Below are 26,462 nucleotides of genomic sequence, written 5' to 3'. Positions count from 1 at the left end.
TTTGCCTGCCAGAGAATCCCATGACCAGTGTGAGTAATGGGCATGGGCCCTCTCTCTCCCTCCATCCTGACCCGCTCCATGACAGCATCCCAAGTTCCCTTCAGAACCATCGAGTTTCCTGAGTATTCCAACTGCTTCAAATAGTTCAGTATGGTAGCCCTTCATCAAACACGTAACGCATGAACATCAGGGTGGGATTGTTTGCTACATAAGATGTATTTTACAAAGGGAGGGACGGAGCGAGAGGGTGGCAGAGGAGTCAGGGCCGGGAAACCACTCACTTTCCGTCAGGGACGGTGACCTTTCTACAACCTCTGGGATCAGTGATGTCATCAGTGATACGGCTGACTGGCCTTGTTGGGAGGGATGGATATTTAACCAGCTTGGAATGGGGGATCCCCTCCCACTACGACACCCCTGCCATGGGCACGGACACTCCACATGTACGCCACAGTGCAGAGACAACCTGAACACACAGCTGTCCAAATCCCCCAATTAATAAGAGTGGCTTTGAACCATAAAGGGTAGAGGACATCAAATACATTGGGACAGTTATTTTAATGTAAAGGACCATGGCAGATGGTTAGGGGCTTGTTCCTTTTCCAGAGATCCTTTCCTGACCTCTGAGCGTCCTAGCAGAGCAACACGTACAGAGAACATGCCTATTTCTGTGACATAACAAGCCTAAGCAGTCCAAGCTATGCTGCTGTTACATGTTTATTTTTTAAGTATTTCTGTGGCAGCGGGAATAAGGAAAAAGAGGAGATATTTTTGGTACAAAGCATCTACAAAAGCATTACAAGTCAAATGGGGAAAAAAAGAAATCATACAAAATAAATCCGTCAGTTGAGCATCAGTGCTACGTATATTATTTGGACCAATTTTCATATATATTTTTATAACAAAATAAATAATGCCTTTATACAGTGCCCTTATTTGTATTTCAACAAACAAACAAAAAAGCTTGGCGGCTCATTATGCAAGATACAGCTCAGACTACAGGAACACCACACGGCGTCCCTGGACACTAATTATATATCTATATATTTATATATATATATTTATATATATATTCAAGTATTTGTTTTCAGGCAAAAAGCATGTGAATACTACTGATATACAATAACATAAAATGTTAGTTGACATTATTGCTGTTTTTTCCCTTTGAATTGAAATTTGTGCCTTTCATTAAAACTGTAAAATAACATAACAATGACCATGGAAATGCCTATCTTGCAAAAACAGGGTTGTCATGGTACCAGAAACGGACAGGGTATTCCTTTTTTTCTTTTTGAAAACATAGATAAGAAAAGAAAGACCAAAATAAGACAAAAACCTAAATATAATCATCGTCATCCCACTCGCTCTGTGTCCATTGGACAGGTTATTTCCTGTCAGAGCAGGTGTCCAGGGTCATATAACGCCACGGCAAACAGGAAGCACTGTCCCGGAACAGGAAGTGTATTACTGTCCCAATCCAGGCAGTCCACGGTATCCCGTTAAGTGTCCCCGCACTTCTCCCTGTCTCCTGCCAGCGCGGCCTGAGCCGCAGGGAGCTCCTTCCCATGTCTGCAGGCCAACACCAGCTGCCAGCCAATCTGACTCATACTTCCCCCTTTAAACCCTGTCCAGGAAGTCCCCCTTATCATTTATCCTCCTTCTCAAAAGTCCAACTTTCCATAAAACGGAAAGTTGCAATATTAATTAAAAAATAAAAATAATAACGTGCTTCTGAACCTCTTCTTCTTTGAGTCCATTCCCAAAGCTAGCACCATGACATTTTTTTAAGCTACACGTTCATTGTTCATAAAAAAATAGTGCCTTTTTTTCTTTACTTTGACGTAATCCGTGGCGATGTGCAATTTTGCAGACACTTTTCTGCTTTTTGTTTGTGATTAAAAGGTGCTGGAACAGGAATCTAATTTTACAAAGTAATTCCTTACAGTGTGGAAGTCCCTTTATAGTTAGAGGTGCAAACTAATAAGAACAAAATACTAATAGAGATTTTTCTTTTTTTCTGCTTCAGGAAAGTGTTGTGGAATGGATTCTTTTATGCAAGATGTTGTTCACTTTCTCTTCACTTCACTTTCTTGTCTGCAGTACAAAAAAACATTCCATTGGATGTCCTCTTCCCACTTGTCAGCTACAGAACTCTTTCATCTTCTTTTCTTCCATTATGTTTTTTTCTCTTTTCCTCAAGGATCCACCTGAATTGCATTCAGCCTAATTGTTAACTTTTTATTCGTCATTTGTGTTTATGCCTTTTGTGTCAGGGAATGAAAGAGACAGAAAGAGACACAGAGTTGAGACAGGAAGAATGTGAAGGCATGTTTTGAGTGTCTGTCAGGGGCTAAAGGGGGGGGGTGGAAGGAGGGCAGGGGGGTCAGGAAGTAGTAGACGGGATGGGTGGTGGGTTTCTGATGGGGATGGGAAGGTCAAAGAAGACTGCCACAGAAATGACGTCAGAGACAAAGCTATAATCCCCTAGTCTGTTTTTCCTCCTCCCTCCAAACTCTTATCTGTGCAAAGGGCCACGCGAAGAGGGTGAGGGTGAAGGGGGGACCGGCGGGAGGTGTGTGTATGGGTGGTGGGTCTCATTTGTTGCTGATATAGTTGTCCATGGGGCGCAGGGCGGGGGGCAGTTTGCTGGGCAGGCTGATCAGGGGCCGGTGGAAAGCTCCCGGTTGCTCCTGGGCCATCATCTTCATCTTCTCCGCCTGCCTCCGGAACTTCCTGGTCCGCAGTATGGCAGGCACGCCCCTCCGAAGGCGCTGGGCCGCCTTCCGCTGCCACGCGTCTAAGTGGATGTACTTGTTGTTGGAGGACACGTGCTGTTTCCTAGGTACCTCCTGGGGGGTTTAAAAGGGGGGGGGGGGGGTTCAAGTGTCAATAAATTGGCTGTCAAGACAAATAAATAAATAAGAATAAGTGGAAGGCCAGTACATTGTCAGAGGCACAGTTAGGTAGGTTTTCTTTTTCACTCAAGAGGAATTCAAAGAGTTCTTAATCCTAACCCCAGAGAACAGGTGATGAATATGCGCATTGACTTCTAAAGGGGATGATTAGCATTCAGAACATGAGCAAGGACTTTGAGGGCTTCTGTCCGGACAGGCCCTGGTTCCCTCGTCAGGTAAACGTCTGTCAACAGGGAGGCCAGTGAGTTCACTGTACTGTCACACCCGTGTATAGGAAGGAAGGCCTGGCATTGTTCAATGAACCTCCCCAATTCTAACTAAACCGCATTCAATACAAAATACTGTTCATAAGTATTACACATCCACTATGCATGCAAAATTTTGTAACACGTGAGCATAAGAACACGACACTTGGCCAACCAACAGAGTTTCTAGAGGTGAAAGGGCTCTGTGTGTGTTAAGACTAAGGGTGTGAATTTATGCTTGAGAAGAGCTTTCTTGTGAATGCCTTGTTTTGGTCCTGTCAATGTCAGAGTGCTTTTCTTCTTTACAATCTGCCTGGAAACAGCTGATCTACAGAAGAGGCCAGCCCTGTTCACAACAACACCACAGCTTGCCTGGACAAATTGGGAATCCATCCCAAAAAAGGCTCTGCCCCGACTCCTTACACCAGCCTCCTCTTTAAAATGTGAAAGCACACTTGTTTGTTCAAGACAACTCTACACTCTCCCACAGGTGAAAGTGCAACAGAGAATGCAGTACGTGTCTAGATTAGGGGGTCTAAGAGAAATAATAGACTCAAGATCCAAAGTGTTTACCAGAAACCGGGTGTCTAGTGTTCCGTGACTAATCATGCACACACTCAGAACAAACTGGCAAAAAATGTTTGCAATTTAGGCGTCACAAACAAACACGCATACATACTCGATCAGAAACACACGTAGCCTAACAGGTTTGTGCCCTTGACCCTACTCTGCACCACATCATGTACTCTTCACTGTCAGGAGATTTTCCACTGTGTTCAGCAGTCTGTGTTTGAGATACATGCTTACCTACAAACTACCAGCAAGATAAGCTTGCCCTTCACAGGGGCACATGTGCCCTCCCAGGGGCAGGGGCATAGGGGAGGTAGGTAGGTAGGTAGGTGTGTTTGTGTGTGTGTGTTAAGCTCAGATGTGTTGAGTCAGCTAGACCGGCCCAGTTTTCCCACACAGGTGTGTCAGGGAGAGAGCGTACCTGTTTGAGGACGGGCATCACAGGTGTGTCAGGGAGAGAGCGTACCTGTTTGAGGACGGGCATCACGGGTATGACCTGCAGAGAGGAGGCTGACACGTCTCTCTCGGACTTGGCGGGTTTGGCACAGTACTGCTCCAGGAGGTTGAGGTCGCAGCTGCGGAAGCAGCACTCCTCCACAATCCCTCGGTTCTGAGAGCGCCTATTGCTGGATCTACCAGGTCTACCTGCAGACGAAGAGGGAGGGAGGGAGGGAACAGGTTTTTAGGATGAAAGTAGAACAAGACCTACAATGATTGTCTGACTGTGTTGTTTTCCCTCAGTTCCGCCAAAGCAAAGAAACCAGATTTGTAACCTTTTCACGCAGATGTTGTTCATGTTTGTCAGATGTTGTTGTTTATGTTTGTTTGTGGGTAGGAATGTTCTTAGAGTGTCTCTACCCTGGGCAGCTCTGAGACAGACGAGTGAGGCACTCACTCTTCAGGAGTGAAAATAAACTAAACTGACCCTATCCTTTGACCTTGTCCCTTGCCAACTCAGCACAGATAAAGAAGTGGACCAGAGAGGGGTGGGGGCAGAGATAGACATAAAAGAGAAAAGATGCAGGGTGAGCGAGGGTCAAAGACCACAATAAAGAATGCTTAAAGAGGGTGAGAATAAAGAGAAAGAAGTAGAATATGAAAGTGAAGAAGTAGATGGCAAAGATGTTAACGGGAGAGCATTATCCAATCAATAAAGGCCTTGTTTGAAGTTTTTTTCTCCCAACAATGTCAGAGAAATCTCCTGAGAGAGCTGACCAGATTTGATTGCAGGAAGAGCAACATGATCGAGAGAAAGAGGATGAAACAGGGGGAGGAGGAAGAGAGGAGGGGGAAACACATCTTGTTGGCCCAAATTGGGTAATGATCTCTGAGAGTAGAGCGAAGCTTGCATGGCAAGCAGCACACAAAGGATCCAACTGTTTGTCAGTGTATGGGTGGGATATGACATAAAATAAGTTATATTGTCCACAACTTTTTTTTGTTTTGCTGTGTTGGAGAGGCATAAACGAGAAAGGCAGGGGAGCTGAGGAGTGAAAGGACATCAGGTCAACCTCAATTCCCAAGATGGGGAATTGCGTTAAGAGTTTGTCATGCTAAAGGCTTAAACAAACTCTTCTTATCTGGGTTCTATGTAATAGTAAGTATAACATAGTAGTCAATGAAACAAAGTCACAAAAGGCGAAGGCTTCACTATCACATCACCCTGCAGTGATTATGACGACTATTATCATGATAATGACCCTATCTCAATCAAATAATTAGGTCCCACATCAAAGCTGTTTTTTTCCCATCGTCGCAAGTGTGGTCGTCTAGCCTGGGAACATTCTTGGTGAGGTGACTGGTATGTCTCTTGGGCTGCTATTGCTTTCCCCGTGGAATTCTCTGGTAAACAAGCAGGCCATTGTGTCGCTTTGAGTCGTGTGTGCCTTTAGCTGTGCGCTGCCCTTTCATATGCAATCAGAGGTATCGGCAGCAGAATGCGGCCACTCAGCACTATCGGCAAGGCTGGCGTCTCGAGACACATTGTGCACAGCAGTCTATTAGCAAGTGTGTGTGTGTGCGTGTTGTTTGTGTGTGTGTGTGTGTGTGAGCGTGCGTGTTTGTGAGAGAGACTAGCCTACTCATCTCTCACTCTAACTCAAAGACGAAAACATGTCAACCTGGAGAAAGATTGACTACAATTAACAATAGAAAAGTGTCACATACTGAAATAGAATCCTCTATCTTCACAGACGAACTGAAGCGCGTCCACTAACTCTCCGCCACACAGCGTTTCAGCCGAAGCCATTTCAACAATGTACAGCGTCATTGTCAGCGCAAACACCAGCACTCGACTTGACGAAGACATCTTTCTGACCTGGAAAAAAAAGAATACAAAAATTTTGCAAACACTACATTGCACAAGAAAATACGTTTCAGTCGGCATGTCGGCACTGCTTGTATTGTGAAGGTTACCACTAAATCAAGATTCCATAATCACAGCTCAAACGTCTGTCTACAATTTCCAATATGACTTGAATGGGCTAAATAGGCGAAGAAACACCATGAAGATCTCGCGCTTCCGGATATTTGTGTACTGCTTAAGTATCTTAAGGCTCACCAAATTTGCACTTGAGTTATCTTCAACAGTCATCGGTTATCATGCCATTGCACTCAGAATAATAATTTGGACGAAAACGACGCTGTAAACCTATTCTCTCTATCGTATTCTTACACAACGCTCAACAGGTTGCAAGACTGACAGAAGTCTACTCAATAATAGTCAACTATCTCAACATCCACACTCAGCATATATTCCGCCTAGCTCAGGCTCACTCTACAATGAGCACTGTGATCCACAGACTTATCGCCCCCTACAGCTGCTCACAATTCTTGTCATTTGTTCTGAGTTCAACAGAGGGACGCACCAACAAGACCCGAAAGAATACAAAATAATTCTTCAATAACCCAACCCACAAGCTAGCGGCTACTCACGTGAGACATTCCCTTATGTTCCCTAACTAAAATTGAGACTGCGTATAAACATTTGTGCGGGGTTGTAATTCACAAATTTGTCAAGAAAAATACTAAATATTTTACAAGAGGGCTGTGCAAGCCGGCCATTGTCCTACTGGTTTTGACATGACTCTCCCCATATAGGCTATCGTATCGTCTTTCATACACAATAAGCAAGATCATATGTTTTTAGTCTCCGGAGGCATACCTTCATTCTTCTATTTCCCGTTCTCTGGCAGGTGTGGCAGACTGAGTGGTGCTCGTGTCTCTGCTGGTGTTCCATGTCCGTTGGCGGTCGTGAAACGCTGGGCGTTATTTGGTTCGAGAGATTGCAGGTGAGTTAATGTCCCGGTTGATGAAGCTATAGAGACGTTGTGTGAGACCAGACGACAGGCAAAAGTTCTCAGGGAGATGTATTATATACCAAACCCGCCCCTTACCTCCCCCCTCACATCCCCCCTCCTCGCGCATGTCTGAACTGCGAGGATGATAAGTGGACCTAGTATGGAAAAGTGTATGAGAGCGAGAGCGAGAGAGAGAGAAAGAGACAGCGAGAGAGAGAGAGAGAGAGAGAGAGAGAGAGAGAGAGAGAGAGAGAGAGAGAGAGAGAGAGAGAGAGAGAGAGAGAGAGAGAAAGAGAGAAAGAGAGAGAAAGCCTACCAGTTTCATAGTCATTAGTGACAGACTTTCGTAATCAGCGACTAAGCCAGAAACCTTTAATTCCGATATCCTTTTCATTCATGTAACCTTTCATTCATACTGTGTGTGATCTGAGGTTTTTTTGTAGTCTATGACACATCACAGAACACTGCACGTGAACTAAGCAGTGCTATCAGCATGTCCTTCTCGTGTTCTGTACAGAAATAAATACAACTTTAGGAATTACCTTTACCATAATTGTAATAACCCTGCATTAGCATTCAGACAGACACATTTTGTGAGTCATTCCAAATCTGAAGAGAGGATTGAAGTACAAATGGAAGAGAACATAATGAGTGTAATCCATTTTTTTCACCTCTCTCTCTTTCTCTCTCTTACTCTCTCTCTCTTTCTTTCTCTCTCTCTCTCTCTAATCTCTCTCTCTCTCTTTGCTAGGTGTTTTGGAGTGTCAAGGGATATCTATCACCTTTACGCTTGAAGGCTTAGGAGTATCTAGCCACATCAACAAGAGGGAAACCTATTGAAGCCAACTCTCTTCCTGCCATTCTCTGATCTGGTATGAGACAATTCCCAGGCGGAGTAGGCTGGCCTCTGGGCTGGCTGGCATTAGACATGTGTATAGACTGACATCTTGTGGTCGCGGTGAGAACTATTTGTTTGTCTGGACTTGGCCCACCCCTGAGGGTCTCAGACAAACCAAAAGGCTGTGATAAGTTACGGGGTTTGGCAGAAAACACCTGTTTCAAGTGATTCATGCCACGTCAGAACTTGTTATGTCACGTGTGCTGTTTCTGACCAACACCACTATCTGTTTGGAGTGCACGCGCATGACGAGAGCTTGAAACTGCCCATGTGTTGTCATCCAATTCCCGTACAAATCATTCATTTCGACATTGATGTTACTTTGTGTTTTTTGGGGGGACAAAATTATATTAACGGCAGCTGTTGCGGACGCAGCATTAAATACAGATGTTTTCTTGGTATAATAAAATGTAATTTGACACAGGAAAGAGACTCTTTGAGACTTGGCCGAGTCATTGGTTACTATTTACAATGTAGGCTAGCTACTGTCTATATGAGCACATTGGATTTTGTAGCCTATTTATTTAAGTGAAATCAGTTGTCAATATTCAATTCTGCTTTTCAAGGTTCAGTGAGGTCAAATATTTGATAGGACAGCACTCTCTAGTGGTGAACCCATAACATATAATTTGTATTGAAAACACTTTCACCTGTTTTATAAAATTATCGTAGTCAAACGGACATAATAACAATGGTTGGAAATATAATCTGGAACAGGTAGTGGTAATGTATCGATATTTATTTTTTATATGTATAGTTTTTACAGAAGCAGTGCGATCGTCTGACGACAAATACAGGTGTACAGAAGTATTTTAATTCTGATTTTACACTGTTAAAAGCTAGTTGAAACTTAACATTAAAACTGAAAAGGAAATGACCTAAGACCATAACACGTACATTTGCATTTCAAGATTAACAGCATGTTCTCCATTGTGTGATGAAACAAGATATTACAAGATATATTTTTATGAATTTATTTTTAACATCATGACACAATTTCCTTTTCTTCTCAATTTCCTTGGCCAGATTTGTCATGCACTTACTTTTAATTAATCCAGCTCAATGAATTAAAACATTAATAACAAATATATATGCATCTAAACAGCATATCTTCTGTATATCACCAGCTCAATAAAATCACATTTAGTGAGGCATTGTCTTCTTAACGTCTTTGGAAACAATGCCAGCGTGAGGTTCCTCAAGCTTGCTACACACAGTCAGACATTAAAAGCAGCAGGTCATGGTACCAGCGCAGTGGACACGTTCAAGCACAGGAGGATGACGTGCAGTTCAGAACATGTATGTTTGCGGGGGAACGGGGCAGGGGGTGGGGGTGGGGGGGAGGAAGAGGGTGGGGGGGCAGGGGGTGGGGGGAGGAAGAGGGTGGGGGGAGGAAGAGGGAGGGGGGCAGGGGATGGGGGTGGGGGGAGGAAGAGGGAGGGGGGCAGGGGATGGAAGAGGGGGGGGATTGGAGGGAGGAAGAGGGGGGGCAGGGGTTGTGGGGAGGAAGAGGGTGGGGGGCAGGGGGTGGGGGGTGGAAGAGGGAGGGGGCAGGGGGTGGGGGAGGAAGAGGTATGAGGGGCATCAGGACAGGATGTTCAGAGCATCAGTGAGCATCTTCAGTTCATCCCTCACGGCCTCCAGCCCCCCACGGATCTTCAGCGGGTTGTCCAGGACCTCGATGCTGCAGGTGTACGGGTCAAACCTCACAGAGAAAGGCCTCTTGATGCCGGCCACGTATGACCTGACAGTAAGGATAGATCATCACATCTATGTACACTGTCTAACACATTCCTGTTTAGCAGCATGCTAACTGTACATCACCAAACCAAGGGTGACGTTTGCGTATGACACCATAGCATATAGCTAAAAACTGTATTTGAGCTAAAAATAATGACAATAATATTGGCTACCGGGCATGAGCATTACCTGTTGACACATTTGGTTTCGATATAATGTGGTTTTATGGTTCTGTTACTTGGGAATGTCGTTGTAGTATGGCCAGAGTGAATGGTAATACCCTAGGTTGTAGTGAAATGCTGCCACTGTACCAAACACCAAACTATCTCATTCTGACAGGATTGACTCAACATGGGTAGAGCATAACAGTGCTGTTTTGTTTTTGTCAGGTGAGTTTTGATATGTTGGGCTGAGAGCTTTTGATCCTGCAGCCAATCAGAACATCTACATTTTGTCCAAGTCATAACAATGCAGCAGCTGTGTCTGCCATGGCTGCTCTACAAAGGCCTGTGGCCTTTTGGTGTTAGCTGGATGCAGCCTCACCCTGTCCGGGAGTCAGTTGGCTGAGCGGTGAGGGAGTCGGGCTAGTAATCCGAAGGTTGCCAGTTCGATTCCCGGTCATGCCAACTGACGTTGTGTCCTTGGGCAAGGCACTTCACCCTACTTGCCTCGGGGGAATGTCCCTGTACTTACTGTAAGTCGCTCTGGATAAGAGCGTCTGCTAAATGACTAAATGTAAATGTAAATGTCCTTGCCTGATCCGTGTGTGTGTGTGTGTGTGTGTGCTGGTATGCTGGCGTATGTGTGTATTTGTACGTATGTGTGTGTGTGTATGTTTACCTGAGCTTCTCCTTGGCATCCGTGAAGCTCTCAGATACAAAGTAAACTGACTGGTAGTTCTGGTCCTGGTAGGGTTGCAAGGCCGCGGCCTCTGGGTCAAACTGACGCCTCTCTGGCTCATCTGACAGAGAGTGCTGGACAGGAGAGCGAGAGCGAGAGAGAGTCAGAGAGGAGAGAGAGGGGTGCACAGTTAATAACTGAAAAAAGTGAGGTATTTCTTCTCTCTAGAGGAAAAAGAGGCAAAGAGAAAGGGTGGGGGTGAATGGAGAGCAATAGACTTGTACTCACCACCAGCTCCCCGTACGAAGACAGCAGTCCTGCTCCGTAGGCCTTCACAACACCTCCCTGTTTGCACAGACCAAACTCCACCGTGAACCAGTACAGCTGCGAGAAAGGGAGGGCAGGAGAACAAGGACAAGATAAAGAATGAACAGAACAACAAAAACAAGTGTGAAGCATGTTCCTCTTACAGACACAGTACATAGCGCCCTCTCGTGAGCGTCACTCACCGTAGACAGTTTCTCGATGTCTTCCTCGGAAGCCCCAAGCGAAGCAAGGCCAATGTTCTAGAACAAAGAGAAGGTTTCCACTTACATACGGGCCGCACACCAAACCAACAAGCTGACAGCTAAGATGAGGGTGATTTGCATGGAACCCATTGTACCTGGGAGAACTGTGCGAAGGTCCGGTCTGCGAGGATTGGGACGTGGCCCAGGAGCTCATGAACACAGTCTCTATGGAAACATGAAGAGTGAAAAGGGATTGGTCTACTTCAGGTAGGTAGAACACACACACATGTGAGCAGTGGCAATGGTAGAGGTCCGAAATGGGTCAATTACTATTTGCAAATACTGTGGAAAAATTTATTGATTTGTCATACCCACTGGAACGAAACCAATAAATAATACTCTCTACAATACATTACAATTGTAAAGCCAATCAAACACACATACTTTAATGTGACTGATCTTTATACTTGCACCCACATCTAGTGTGGAGGTGCAGTGTGACACCTGAGAGAAAATACTATTGGAAATCCTTTTTCTACTCTCTTTCTGAGGGTTATCTATCCGTTTAGTCGTGCCAGACAAGAATAATCCACCACAGAGCCGTAATTGAGAAGTATTGCAGGCTGATGGTGAAGGCTGATGGTGAACTCACGGCTCTGGGGAGTGCATGGGCGAGGAGGCGTGCCGGATGTACTGTGTGCACTGGAACACGCGGAACGCCAAACTGGCCAGAAAGTCTCTGGCGGACAGGAGGCCCGCCACCGGACGCAGCTGGAACCCGGTGCGCTCTGGTTGACAAACGGGGAACAAGAGGAGGAAAGAGAGGGAGAGAGAAACAGATAAGGTAACTAAGGAAAAGTAGGGGGGAGTAGGGGAAAGTACTGAGCAGGTTGAAGGATAAACTAGAGATCTAATCTGATCCTTGATCTTCTTCTGTGCTAAACTTCTGCTGTGCTAAACTAAACTAAATAAAAAAATAAAATAAAATCAACCCATCATTTTACAGAAATAATGAGTATGCTCTGTGTCTTGGACAGGTGTTTAACAGACTGTCAGCCACATGGACTGAGAACCTGCTTCTGACACATTTACATTTTAGTCATTTAGCAGACGCTCTTATCCAGAGCGACTTACAGTAAGTACAGGGACATTCCCCCCGAGGCAAGTAGGGTGAAGTGCCTTGCCCAAGGACACAACGTCATTTGACACGGCTGGGAATCGAACTGGCAACCTTCAGATTACCAGCCCGACTCTCTAACCGCTCAGCCACCTGACTCAACACACACACGACTACCTTTGAGGAAGCGGGACACATCTTCCTGCTGGGGGATGTTATCGGGGCTGTACCCACAATGCTGTTCCAGCAGGCGGAAGGCATCCAGGTGTTCGCTGCATGCGTGGGAGGTATACAGATCCCTCAGGGTGCAGTACACCTCCCTCCTGTGGAGCACACACACAGATACACACACACACACACCCATACACACACATAAAGACAGGCACACAAACAAACACACACTGTACTGTACAAATCAACTGTTCATTGTAATAATCCAAACTATGAACGAGAAAATGCTGTTATATAAAGTAATCAAAGTACAGTAAATATATTTTCAGGCAACAGACTTCTGTTAAGACCAAATTTCCAATTTTTGCCTCTCAGATTGAGTTATGGCAGGATGTTGCCATAGCGATCTACCATAAATCTTTCAAAAACAAAACCGTTTACTTCTCAATAATCCCATCAGCCAGGACCAAGCTTCTCACCAACCAGCGACCGCATCAGATGTTTGACGTATTTTGAGACGTTCAGTCAGAATACAAGCCTGCTTTTCTTTCCAAACATTGTCAGAAATCATTAGTCTGTTGTTCAAACACAATTTACCATTTGATGGCCTGAAAGGAAAGCCACTCAGGTGAAAATGATTGACCCTCTCAGTGTGAAATAGAAGCAATTTGCTCTCAGCGCGGTGGTGACATTTGCACACAAACAATCAAAGGCTTTTTCTTTGATGGTGTTGATGGGGTCCCTTAACTGTCACAGATGAGCAAAATAATCATGAAGGATAACAGACCCTGTGCTGACTCACACACACATTCTTAAGCGGTGTAAGAGAAACACAGCCGTGCGCAATTCACAATTTCAAGCGTGAATAGCGTGATGAGTACTATAACCTTTACAAATAGCACGTTCGCAAACTCGTGTTGAGCCCCAATGGGAATTCAGTCTTTCTAGCTCACAGTATCGACACCTGGTTCACATATTCTACACAACTACATTATTCTGAATGCTGTATTTACCCACTCTGAATTAAGTATCAACTTTACACATTGAAATGTATAGACCCAGAGCAGAGGCCTTGTGATATTTGTATTTATGTTACAGATCAACACTATTTACTTATGGAATCCTGCAATACTAGCCCCTTGCCAAGCCAAGCACCCTGTGAATCATGTCCTCCTGTTTGTCACCTCAGTGATACCCTGCAGGAGACACACCTGCAGGAGACACCTCTGCAGGAGACACCTCTGCAGGAGATACACCTGCAGGAGACACACCTGCAGGAGACACACCTGCAGGAGACACACCTGCAGGAGACACCCCTGCAGGAGACACACCTGCAGGAAACACCCCTGCAGGAGACACACCTGCAGGAGACACACCTGCAGAAGACACACCTGCAGGAGACACACCTGCAGGAGGTCTGGGGGATGTTTGAGGTCATCACCATACAGAGCACACAGCAGCACTCACCATGTCCCAATCTCCTCTTCAGTGTACTCCACCCTGGGAATAGTATCTCCACTGTGATGGAGGAGAGAGACACAGACCGTTCAACATCACTCTCACAGTCACACTGTAGATATGTGCATTCTTTATTTACGGTGGGTATCAAAAGGTCCCACGTTTGAATCTCTTCTGTATGTTGCTTTGAATGAAAGTGTCATATAAATGAACATATTATTATTATTAATCTGATTACCAACTCAAACTAACTAATTTATTTGACAACCTCAATTCCGATGACAAACTATTCATCTAATGAAGACTTGTCACTTTAGTTTCTTAATGACAAATGTTTAATAACATTACGTCTGCTGGTGAATTCATCTAGCCGTGTGTTGGTATGTGTTTCTATACAGATACAGACACATACTGTTTGTATGTGTTTCTATACAGATACAGACACATACTGTTTGTATGTGTTTCTATACAGATACAGACACATACTGTTTGTATGTGAAGGCTATGTCTCCAATCATCTTCCTCCTCTCTCTGTAGACCAGGTCGGTGTAGCCCTATTAAACACGCCAAAACAAACCCTTAGTAATGGGTTAGTTACAATTCAATCAACACAGAAGGACTACAGGGAAAATGATGTAAGAACCATAGATACATATTATGCAATAACAATAAAAAATTGACAACCATGTTATAGCTGTGTGACTGTAGTGTGTACATTCTGATGGTTCTTTGTTTTCAATTCAGGGTGGATAAAAAGATCACTCACTGGATGATCCTGGTCTAAATCTGGGTCAAACTTTGCAACAAGGTGATGACATCTGTCCAGCTCTGAGATCTTCTTTGGGAACCAATGAACTGGACAGAGAAAGGCAATGACAAACAAAAACACTTTTATAAAGGTTACATTAACGACCATGTAATTGCATTGCAACAATTTTTTCTTGAAGGTTGCATTAACTACTGTGTAACTTTATAGCACCGTTTAGGTAGCCTAAATTACCATGTAACTAGATAGTAAACTATATTAACAACATTTTACTGACATAGAAAGGGTTTTACTCTTCATCCAGTTTTTAAACAAAATAAACTTGTAAAGTGTTTCTATAGATGTATTAGTGTTATTATATGATTTATTACAAACTGTTATTTCAGACTATGAACTGCAGACTACATGGAAGCATATGTGACATATTACTGTAGGAGTGGCCTTACATTTGACCTCTTTGGTGGTTTTGACGTCTTCCGCAATCCTCTTGATGGAGCTGATGAGAGTGGTGACGTCCGACAAGTGAACCTCGCAGCGGACAAAGTACTCCAGCCCCTCCAGGCTCTCCCCGGGCTTCCTGCTAGGACGTGTCTCCAGGTGGTGGATCTTAGCTTCAAATGTCTAAAAAGTACACAAGTTCACTGTTGGATGGATGGATGGGAACAAGGAAACGTCATGCAAGGATTGGGTTTTTTTAAAGGCACTTGCCCGGTGTTGCATATAAACCCATGGAAACACCAGCTTCAAACTGTAACGTACTTAGATGTCATCATTTTAAAACGTATTGCTAATGGTTCACGTTTTATTTAAATAGTATCATTGTGGTCACTATCTTGCATTACTTTTGTTCAGTAATTTTCTGGCTAAGGTTTATTTCTTTCCTAAACGCTCTTCCACTCACTATTAATTTACTAATTTAATTAGGCTCTATGATTGAATTATATAATTAACTGTAGTCCTTCTGATAAAACTAAATTCCATGATGCCGGTATTAAGCTATACCGAAATCGATGACCTATCGAAAACTGTGACCAGGGGTCGCTGTTAACCCCCGGTCCTAACCCACAGTTTTCAGTAGGATACCTACCACTCCGGTCTAGGTTTATCCTTAACTGTAGCTGTGTAGCGTCTTGAGTGCATCACAAATAAAACGTGTTATTATTAATATAATTTGCTAAACATTTTAGAAAATCTAACGTAAAAACTAAACAACTATAAAATGAATTAAAGTGTAGTTTCTTCAGTAGGCCTAATATCAATCAAGAATCCTCCAAAATGTTGAGAATGCGATCAAAGAATAGCATTAGTAGACTATTAGGCCTATTTGTCTCATCGACATGGGGAAACAATGAGCGTAAATTAATTTAAAGAACCTTACGTTTATTATAGCTTACCTCGAAAACTTTCAGTGAGCGGGACAGAGACGGAGTTTTGGAGATTCTTAGAGTGAAGAAGAGATTAAGAAGTGCTTTTCCGTCATCCTCTTCAAACACGATTTGTTCGTTTGCATCCGCCGCCTCAGCCGCCGCGGCTGCAGCCGCTGCCTCGCGTTCCTTACGTGCATCTTCAATCAAACTTTGTCTTCTGCCGATGAATCTTGGTGACTATTTCGAAAGTGAAAGAAAATTATTAGTCTTGTATTTAGTCTTGATCTTCTGTAGGTCAATCCCTATAAACCACTAACGGAGTTGAAGCACTGTCGTCATTGGAGCCTTGCTTACCTTTTGATTATTCGATGCCGCTTTACATCTCCAAAAGCGCATGAGAAAGCCAATGCATTCTACGTAAATCTGTCACATGGCTCAATGTCAGTGTTCAAGTTGCATTAAGATGTTTTATTTAATCAACTTGTCTTTGGTTTCTAATCTCTTACTTAACCTGCAACACGGTACCAAAAGGCTCACCCGTTGTGCGTAATGGTAAACTCGTCAGAGACTTCAAGGCTCTCCGCGCGCATAGCAACAGTTTCTCAAAAGTCTTCCTAAGATGACCAAAGTGAGATAACTCATAACACTGTCCATCACCAGTCACTTGTTAGTTAAACAGCACGGGCCACAAATGATTGATAAGTGTTTAGTTTCTTACCGTGATGGAATCAGATCTCTCCAACTCGGATGCTGCCCTGCGGATACTCTTAGTTGAGGATGAAGAACTGCTTGAAATGGGCATGTTTCGTTCCTTGTGTTTGAGAGTATCTGTATGTGTTCTGTCTGTGAGTTAAGAGTGTGAATAGATGTTTTTTCTTTCGTTTCCTGGATTGCGTTGTCTCTGCAGTGCGCGCGGAGCCTTTTTTCGCGCAGATGCCCTGCTTGTGGGCATATTTATGGCGGGGTCATTTATTTGTTCTTCCTGACGTCAAACCTCTCGTTCCCCTTATCAACCAACACACAGCATCCAACACACAGCATCCAACACACAGCATCCAACACACGTCCATTTGGGTTAATTCTATCTAAGCACGTACCATTCTAATACCTCATTTTGTGGAGTTTCGTTTTGTGGCCTAATATATTGTCCATAAAAGTTACATTGATTTCCAAATGAACCTTTGAAAATATCCGATATCCGCACACACTAAAAGATCAATTACAACTGGCATCATTATTGTGTCTACAATAATGTTTTTATGCTAAATGAAGTAATCAATATAGTTTGTCTAACAGCTGAAAGAAAGTAAAGGGTAAAGGAAATAAAAACACATTCTGAGAAAGATATGTGTTTTATATATTGACCAAACAATGAAATTGAACAAATATGTATACAGATGTTATGGATGCTAACTTGGTGGGTATATTTTTACTTTATTCCTTTTTAGGTATCCCAGCCTATAATTTTTCGACTAAGTGATAAGACCTACATAAAACTGCAAATGGAACACCATTTTCAGTGAGACTTGAACATGCATAGTGCGGTGGCATTTCATTCGATGTGTTTCTTGAGGAGATTGCGTTATGTTTCATAAACTGTGAAAAGGCCGTTTGGTAATACGTAGGCCTAACTGGAGTCAGACACATACGTAGAAATCCTGCTGAGCTATACAAGCTACCGCCGGACACACTCCCTGACTGCGTTTAAAATTAAGTTTAAAGTAAAAAAAAAAAAAAAAAAAAACTGTCGCAAATGAAGACTTATCAGATGAATCTGTTTCCCATACTCCTCACAAATGCAATTGTGGGGGGGGAAGGATACAGATTGTCTGTCTGTCTGACTGACTGTTTGTCCTGCCAAATAGGGAACAACAGCTTCAAATGGTTTTGTACCTCTAGCTGGCTAATGCGGTTAAGGAGTGATGTACAGCGCCCAGAGGCATGGAGGGTAAAGGGATTATATGTAGCCTCGGTAAACATCAGTCGCATGCTGCCACGGTCAGGAGCCCTCGCTGCGCTGCCGCTGTGGTTGAGCACACAGACGGCAAATGTTAAAGAGCAGTGATATAGCCAGAGGGGAAGGCAACGGCAGACCTTCCTGGGGGGGGGGGAGGGGGGGGGGGGAGGAGGAAGAGATAAAACACACTGACATTAAGACATAAACCACAGAGATGTTCCCCTCTGTTTAAGAACATTATCTGCATGAGAAACGACTGAATTATTTTCCTGAGATAAAGTATGTAATCTAAAAACATTCTTTGGGGAAAAGGTTTCAATGTATAAAAGGGCTTGCGATTGTGGAGCAGTTGACATTCACTTTGTGATCAAACAAGAATCACTTGCTGTTGTACAAATGATGTTCCTTATCTGTTCACATGATCTCTGTGTATGCCAACACTACCAAGGAAACGGAACCCCTGACTTTCTACACAACCACGTGCGTGGCAGGACATCCAGACAGATAACTGAAAGGCAGATTACTGAAAATAGATTTTGTGATTGAATTCCAGAGAAAATGTACATTTTGTAACAAAGAGTGATGCAAAGCAGAACAGTTTTACTGAAAATGTCTGCTAAACGTACTCCTGATTCATCATTGTAAGTGTCAATCTCTACTTTGTATTTCCTACTGTGTACTCACTCGTATAAAACAAAGGCACACATCCCGTTCCCCTTGTCTTCTCACAAGAGGCACATGAGAATCCGCATGCAGAACAAAAACACCTGTTTCTAAAGGGACAAGCAAAGATGTAAAAATCCAAATGAAATGATATCCCTTTTCCCCTCTTCTCCTTCCTTTAAGTAACATCTAAGATTCTCATCAAGAATCCCGTGCAACTTAACCAGAATGTTTAGACACTTGGAAATGACTCTGAGAAAACTGGTATATATAACTGTATATTTAGTACAATTTACATTACATTTACATTTAGTCATTTAGCAGACGCTCTTATCCAGAGCGACTTACAGTAAGTACAGGGACATTCCCCCCAAGGCAAGTAGGGTGAAGTGCTTTGCCCAAGGACACAACGTCATTTGACACGGCCGGGAATCGAACTAGCAACCTTCAGATTACCAGCCCGCTTCCCTCACCGCTCAGCCACCTGACGCCCTTCGTGTTCACTAAATGATCCTTCTGTGTGTTTGTTCCCACCTTACAACTTAAATCACAGTCTTATATCTAGGACTGGTAAAGCTTGAGCTTAGCCCATGTTGAAGGGACACAGAACCTGCAGTCCACAGCTCAGAATGGAGTCTGTAGGACGGTGATCTGGGTCATGGCAAACGGCAGGTATACCAAGATGGCAACCAGTAAACGTTTGCGATTTGAAGCAAGGACAGTTCAAACTTTCACTACCCTTTCAAATATCCTTACACTGTACCTCGCTTGTAGCCTGCCTGAGGGTGGTGAATCGTGGTCTCATCACCATCAGTCTGACTCATCACCCCTCAGCCCAACCGCTCGCACTGGGTATCGAGCCCACCTTTTGTTGTAAATGTCGCACCCGACAAGGTGATATACCTCCGCCATTCATCCCACCGTGTTTATTCAATTCCTTCTCCTTTTCTAGAAGTCTGGAGGGGCCCACAAAACACACGGGGACGATAATTATGACAATTATGCATTGATTTGGCTGAAGCGTGGTGGCATTGTGCGCGCCAGCTTTCCCCCGCGTAATTGTTCGACTTCAGACGAGGTAATTGCAGCATGCCCAGCTGGGCGATTATTTGGCATCCTCCACATTTCTTTTCTCCGGGTGTATTGAGTGTGGCCATTCGTCTTTGTGGGGGTCATTAGACTCATCCAATACATGGAGAGGGGTGGAAACACTAATAAATACTCTATGAATGTTGGGTAGACCAAATTAGGTCACGTATTTGCTGGGGTTGGGGTGTGGAAGTAGGCAGAATTGGACTGTTATGGGGATAAGACAAAATCCGTTGTGTGAGTGTGTGTATATGATGTGTGTTTCAGGAGGCTGGACATGCAGTGCCCGCAGGCGCATGGAGGGTGTCCCTTGGCACTGTCCTCAAGAGAACAGAACCAGCCTCAGGAATATCTCTCCATTTCACATGCCCTCATGCTAAACATTCTATCAAAAGTAATATTATGGCTTTTTAAAATATCACATGTATCTCTTTCTCCCTCTACAGTGCAGAGGCGACCAATGGCGATTGCTGTGATTGCTTTTGAATGTGTCAAAATACAGCTGCCAAGTGGAATGACTAATCACAGAGAGTGCTCCTGCATTGCCTGTCTACATGTGTAATTTGTCAGCGAAGACAGAGTGCTTCTGGTGGGTGAAGAGGGTGAGGGAGGGGGAGGGGGGGGGAGGGAGGGGGAGGGGGGGCGAGGGGTGGTGAGGGAGGGGGAGGGGGGGCGAGGGGTGGTGAGGGGGGGTGAGGGAGGGTGAGGAGGGGCGGGGGAGGGGGGGTGAGGGAGGGGTGGCGGGGGAGGGGGAGGGGGGGTGATGGAGGGGGAGGGAGGGGGGTTAGGGAGGGTGAGGGAGGGTGAGGGAGGGTGAGGGGGGCGGGGGAGGGGGAGGGAGGGAGGGTGAGGGAGGGTGAGGGAGGGGGAGGGAGGGGGCGGGGGAGGGGGGTGAGGGAGGGTGAGGGAGGGGGGGAATGGGAGGGGGGGAATGGGAGGGGGAGGGGGAGGGGGGGAATGGGCAGCATTTCACTGTCGTTCTCATCATCCTTGGTGTCAATGCAGCCCAATGACACATACAACACGCATGACACACACCACACAACGTGACGCACCAGCTTAACACCGGCTAGTGAAAGGGTGCCACTGACAGCAAGATGCTCAAGACCATCCTGACCCTGACACTCTGCTTCAATGGGCCAATGTTTTACACTGTGGTCCCTCAAAAGCATCAAATTCAAGTATCACATTTTTCCAACCTTCTGCCTGATATGTAAAATAGTCTAAATATAATGACAATGTTTGGTGTTCAACAGGTTGGTGCATGACGGACACTCTCTTTCTCTGTCACACACAGTACAACCACACAGCACACACACCATCTCTCTTGCTCTCTCTTTCTCTCACACACACACACCACACACCCACATCAAACCCCAGAGAGACAGGCTTTGTGTTCCGTTAATTTGACAAAAGTGATTGTCTCTATTTATGCTTTCGACAAGAACACATTGTCCCAGTCTGAGCAAACATTTAACCAATAAAACAGCAAAGATGAAAACCACAATGACCAACAGAACATGGGAAACACATTTGAAATTACATGATATGTTTGCTTCCTGTAGGCTGTATTCCATATTATATGAAAAAAACAGACCCATTTCATAATTACAAACCAAACCGATTGACAATGATTCACATTTGTCTGTCCGCCTGGCTAGTGCATGGCAGATCTGTTGGCCTAGATGGATGTGTTAGTTTTATGAAAACCTAATTATGTCATTTCAGCCTCACGTACTGTTTTCAGTAGTACTATTATAACTTACAATTAGCGTTTAAAGGACAACCAAATCAACATTAGGGCCGCCTGTGTCTAGTTCTTAGATAAGGCATTGATGTGGCTCGGGATGCCTGCCTGTGTGTTCATACATCAGTTAAGCAACCCTGAACCCCTTCAAATGCCACCTATGTCTAAATGCAGTCAAGATGAATCCAAATTACAATACTGCTTCTCATCCTTCCTGTCTGTGAAGATAAGAAATCACCCAACAAAGTTTATCATCCCTCGTGATCATTGTTTTGAGAACTGATCAGTTGTACTTTGGTTTGATGAACGCTTCCGATGTTCATTAAATGTGCAATGTTGCACAATTTTCAGACATGTCAGTCAACCATGGATACATGTTTAACCTATCTAAATGAAGAGAATACAGCACCTCTACAGTGTCGTACCCCCCACACACACACACAACCACCCCCCCCCCACACACACACACACAACCCCCCCCCCCCACACACACACACACAACCCCCCCCCCACACACACACACACAACCCCCCCCCACACCAGAGACCAAGAACACAACAGATGAGTCATTTAGAAACCATTTCATCCCTTTTTATTTTAGCAACAAGAAGTGAGGTGTTTCCACACCCCACAGAGAACGAGAGAGAAAGAACAAGTGAGAAAAGGAAAGACAGAGAAAGAGAGAGGAAATTTGAGTGACCCTTCCTCAGGTCAGAAGAGCAGACTAACGATCCACTTTCATGCCTCCCGCCAAGGTGGTTATGCACACAGCTCTATAGCTGCACTGGGCTGTTATTAGATTTACCTTTCGGTAATGGGTCAGTGTTGGCCAACTGCCCCAGGGCCACTGGGTTACAGACACACAAGGAGCAGCGCTACCTCACAACCTGATGTATCCCGTGCTGTAGTCGAGTCTTCACTCTTGGAAGCAATTGTTACAATCGAAGAACCCGCTGAAAAGAGTGTTCCTGATTAGAACCCCCTTCATGTGTGTAATGTTCCAGATTGATGGCTTTTCAGGTTCGTAAAGTTCATTGTTTTCCACTTAGCAGGTGGTTTTAAAGCCTTTTTTCCTGTCATGTGAAAGGACGTGATCAATTATCAGACATAATTATGGACAGTAATCTAAAAATACTATCCTCATTTACCAGAAATACAAGTCACTATGTGTGTGTGTGTGTGTGTGTGTGTACCTTTGAGTGATAAGTTGAGGGCTGTGAATGGCAAGGCGCTGGGGACTGAGGTTTTTCTATCTTTGTTGAAGAAGGACGATGACGCACGAGGGAGAAAACCCAAACAAGACCTAACTGAAATTGCTTATCAGGGTAGATTAGTCAATTGGCACTGAATCATGTGCAGCTTAACCAGAGAGCCGTGAACCCCATAAGTTAGATCAATGCCCCTCCCAGTGTGGCTACACACTCAGGACCTGGGACCCAGCCACCAGGGGAGATAAAGTAGTTCCGCTCGTTGTTTTTCATCCCTGCTGTTCGTTTCCTCTCCCTCCCCTCTCTGGACCAATACTCCCCAGCCCCCCCCCCCCCATCAGTAATGGCTGCAGCTGCGGCCGCTGACTGGCTCTGTGTGGTTGTGTGTTTTGAGCTCTCTCTGATTTTACCATTGTGTGTGTGTGCATGTGTGTTTTGAGTCAGACAGCCTATGTGTGTCTGTGTGTGTGAATGATGGCCCTGCTGTGTGTTTGTGTGTGTGTGTGTGTGTGTGTGTGATTAAAGCTTACAGCCAACCCATTACCTTTCCGTTAGGAAGGGAGGATCCTAATGGATGGCTGTAAATGCACAGGCAGGTGCCTCTTGGAACCCAGCCCTGACTGCACTGCTTTATCAATACTGCCATCTGGGAGTTTGACCACTTCATTCACAAAACCAATTCCCCAGTTGGATTGGGCTGGGCGGCTTCAGGTTCACTACAAACAGAGAGAGAGGTGTTGTTGTGCATGTGCGTGTGTGTGCCATTGCTTTTATAAAAACAGCATTGCCACAATGCAAAATAGAAATATGAAGACGGAGAAGATATTTTGTGTGCACATGAATTTGGAGAATGGTGGGGCATGGGTGGGGGCAGGGGTGGGAGGTGTGGGGGAAGGGTGGGGGCATGGGTGGGGAGGGGTGGGGCATGGGTGGGGGCAGGGGTGGGGAGAGGTGGGGCATGGGGGCATGGGTGGGGTGGGGCATGGGTGGGGGCAGGGGTGGGGTGGGGGAAGCATGGGCCGCAGAGCTCGGGGAACTGCTGGGAATCCTCTTGTTTCATGAAACAGACAGCAGGGCTATCTGTCTTTATCTCTCATCAACACATGGATGGGGCAAACAGAGCACACAAACACACACACACACACAAACACACACTACACACACCACACACACCACACACACCACACACACACACACCACACACAAACACACACCACACACACCACAAACACCACACACACCGGGTGAGGCCTGTCGGCCATGGCAGGAGCTGTAAAATGCTGTTTCATACGTTGCAGGTGTCTTTGCTTGTCCAGCTGGTAAGATACCGCATCACAAAGACTCTGATGCTGCTTTAAAAGGATGGGATGTATTGTGTGTGTTTGCTGCGACACCATAGCTGGACAATCGTCACATTGTGTAATAAAACATAAAAAATGCACAGTAATGCACATTTTTATATATTGGGTTTATTTGTCTGTAATTATGAAAATGTTTAGCACTTATCTATGCAGTCGTAGATTAAATGTATTTGTGTTCCATTCAGATGAAACCACCCAAACATTACACAGTATTATCAAAAGCAACAATTACAGTTGTCATCCAGACTCATGCTCAGCCCAAATGCTACACAATCACATTTGATTCTCTCTGAGAGTGCAGACCCTGCTGGTAAATGTCACACTATGACAGGCACAAGCCTGGACGCCACAGTTGTGCCCCACGGGCTCCTGGTACTGTCACATCCTGTTGGGGGGTAGAGGTAGTGGACGACAGCTGAAGGAGCGCATGCTAGTCTGCATGACATTCAGCCTTTCTTTTAACCTGGGAAACTCTGCCCTCTCCGCCCTCAGTACAAAAAAAACTAATAGAAAAAAAAAGATTTTTTTTTATTTCTGGTTAACCACTCACATGCATGTGCAAGGTGCATTCAGTTGATAACATTTTGATACTGAATTACCCCAATGGGCTTCCAATATGTTTGTTGCAGCTGCATTCATGGCCAAAGCAAGATATGAGGCTTTCTGAAGAATAGATGCTTTCAGTCAGCTGTAACAGAAACAGACTCATTCATCTAGGCCTCATTCAATAAAGAGTACACTAGGAACACCTGCTGGTGAAGATCATTAAGCGCAGCCAATTAACATGGGGTGGTTGTGGCTCAGGAGGTAGAGCGGATCATCCTCCGACCGCAGGGATGGTGGTTGGATCCCTGGGTCCGCCTGTCATGTGTCCCTGACCGGGACACTAAACCCCAGGCTGCTCCTCATGTGCAGGCTAGTGCTAGCCTTGGCAGACACAAAACTGTAAAGAGCTTTGAGTACCATTAAGGTAGAAAATGACAGTTTAGGCCTTGATGCGGCCTCAGGCGTATCGCACTTTTCTTGTCGTTTTACTGAGTATTTTCTTTTCTTTACACTGGGGACAAAACAACAATTATTGCTGTCAATAAAGTTTAAGTGCTTCAAGGTGACCTGCAAGACAAGCTATATCTAATCAAAGATGGCATTTTCAAACATCTCTAGGGCACAACATCTCCATAATCTACCATTGCTTGGCCGCCATTAAACACTAACATCACCTGACTGACTGAGTAAATGATAGCTCCTGTCTCTTCAGCACCGTAGCAACTTCCTGTCAAAATCACACAGTGATAAAAACACTGTTGATCCCCTGACGTCTTCACTCTTCCTCGCTCCTGCCTCGCTCCTGCCTCGCTCCTGCCTCACTCCTGCCTCGCTCCTGTGTCGCTCCTGTTTCAGGTCCTGTCTCGCTCCTGCCTCGCTCCTGTTTCAGCTCCCCATTCAGTGTAATGACGAGGTGACGTTTTGAAGCATAAAGAGGACCTTTTATTATTTGATGGTGCGCCAGAGCAGAAACTGACACAATGATGGTGTGCAGCAGGATGAATAGTTGTGCTGTCATCCTGCCCTGCTGATCTCATGAGCTTGGGTTCTTTAACATGCTACGAATGGTATGTGGTAGGGATCGTTTCATGCCTGCTATTTTTATTTAAACAAGAATTAGGCAACATAAAATCCATGTGATGCTGTCTCTGTTTTTTCAACCCATCAATGAGAGGCCCTTTGACTTGATAAGTGCTCTCTCGGTTTAGTGGCGTCAATTAAGTGAATGATGAAATGATGCCCTCTTGTGGTATGGGATCCACAATGAGCTGAAAGTAGGCTTGAGCCAAACCCTCTTTTTTGAGTTAAATCACTATGGTTAATACACACTTACGGCAAAACTGCTATTGATTCTGATGAATATTTAAATGTTCATATTTAATATTTGGTGTAAAATACCTGCTCTTTTAGAAAAAAAAAATATTTTCAAGTTGTAGTGGTCATTTAATTTGCTAAGTACTTTTTGTACATTTGCCTGTTATTATATGCTTTCTTTCATTGAAAGTAGTTGAATCTTAGTTTGATCACAATAAATATTTTCGAAAAAAGGTTTCGAAGAAAATGTTTCTGAAAAAAGTTTAGATTTTTTTTTTGTAAGGTTGAAGGAATATTTCTGACAAGAACATTTTTCTGAAAAAAGTTTAGATTTTTTTTTTTGTAAGGTTGAAGGAATATTTCTGACAAAAAAAGTATTTAAAAAAATGCATCATTGATGAGTACTTGATTAGCACTCTACTATACTCTATTGTACTCTGCTGTGTTTTTATCTACTCTGTTTTATAGGTTGAAAATATATTTTTTATGTTTCGAAAAAAATGTTTCCAAAGGTTGAAAACAAATAATTCCCCCAAAAGTATCCCATTATTCCTTATTAGATTTAAAAAATATTTTCGAAAAAAAAAGGTACGTTATGCATGAGATTGAGGGAGTTAGCGATGTCGGGTTGACAGCATCACGTCCTTTAAAAGAAGTGAATAGTGAAAAAAGCTCAAGTTTA

The 26,462-nt window shown here is 44.4% G+C and overlaps 2 protein-coding genes across 2 annotated transcripts; both read right to left on the bottom strand.

Moving 5' to 3' along the window:
• Nucleotides 1-703: 703 nt before the first annotated feature.
• On the bottom strand, nt 704-7,025 carry igf2b (insulin-like growth factor 2b). Its single transcript, XM_067234066.1, has 4 exons — nt 6,894-7,025; nt 5,897-6,047; nt 4,197-4,375; nt 704-2,849 (listed from the first exon to the last, which is right to left on the bottom strand). The coding sequence occupies exons 1-4, from the start codon at nt 6,966-6,968 to the stop codon at nt 2,595-2,597; spliced, it is 660 nt and encodes a 219-aa protein (XP_067090167.1). The 5' UTR covers nt 6,969-7,025; the 3' UTR covers nt 704-2,594.
• A 2,486-nt stretch (nt 7,026-9,511) lies between these two features.
• Nucleotides 9,512-16,697, bottom strand: th (tyrosine hydroxylase). Its single transcript, XM_067233876.1, has 13 exons — nt 16,614-16,697; nt 15,923-16,132; nt 14,975-15,149; nt 14,529-14,617; nt 14,249-14,316; nt 13,772-13,822; nt 12,311-12,456; nt 11,669-11,804; nt 11,172-11,241; nt 11,017-11,073; nt 10,796-10,891; nt 10,508-10,641; nt 9,512-9,671 (listed from the first exon to the last, which is right to left on the bottom strand). Exons 1-13 carry the CDS (start codon nt 16,695-16,697, stop codon nt 9,512-9,514), a joined length of 1,476 nt encoding a protein of 491 aa, XP_067089977.1.
• Between the last annotated feature and the right edge of the window lie 9,765 nt (nt 16,698-26,462).

Source organism: Osmerus mordax, chromosome 4, assembly GCF_038355195.1.
Source record: "Osmerus mordax isolate fOsmMor3 chromosome 4, fOsmMor3.pri, whole genome shotgun sequence".
In the NCBI taxonomy this organism is placed as follows: Eukaryota; Metazoa; Chordata; class Actinopteri; order Osmeriformes; family Osmeridae; genus Osmerus; species Osmerus mordax.
Note: the sequence above shows the minus strand (reverse complement) of the source record. Positions and strands in the feature narration are given on the sequence as shown.

Bases quoted from the DNA above. Each gene is read 5' to 3' on its own strand.
- igf2b (XM_067234066.1), bottom strand. From the start codon at position 6,968: ATGGAACACCAGCAGAGACACGAGCACCACTCAGTCTGCCACACCTGC. The intron at 6,048-6,893 runs GTATGCCTCCGG...TTTTTTTTCCAG, and splicing joins CGGGAAATAGAAGAATGAAG to GTCAGAAAGATGTCTTCGTC. The intron at 4,376-5,896 runs GTATGTGACACT...CTTCGTCTGCAG, and splicing joins AGATAGAGGATTCTATTTCA to GTAGACCTGGTAGATCCAGC.
- th (XM_067233876.1), bottom strand. From the start codon at position 16,697: ATGCCCATTTCAAGCAGTTCTTCATCCTCAACTAAGAGTATCCGCAGG. The intron at 15,150-15,922 runs GTAAGCTATAAT...TGTACTTTTTAG, and splicing joins GCTCACTGAAAGTTTTCGAG to ACATTTGAAGCTAAGATCCA. The intron at 14,317-14,528 runs GTGAGTGATCTT...CGTGTTTAATAG, and splicing joins ATTTAGACCAGGATCATCCA to GGCTACACCGACCTGGTCTA.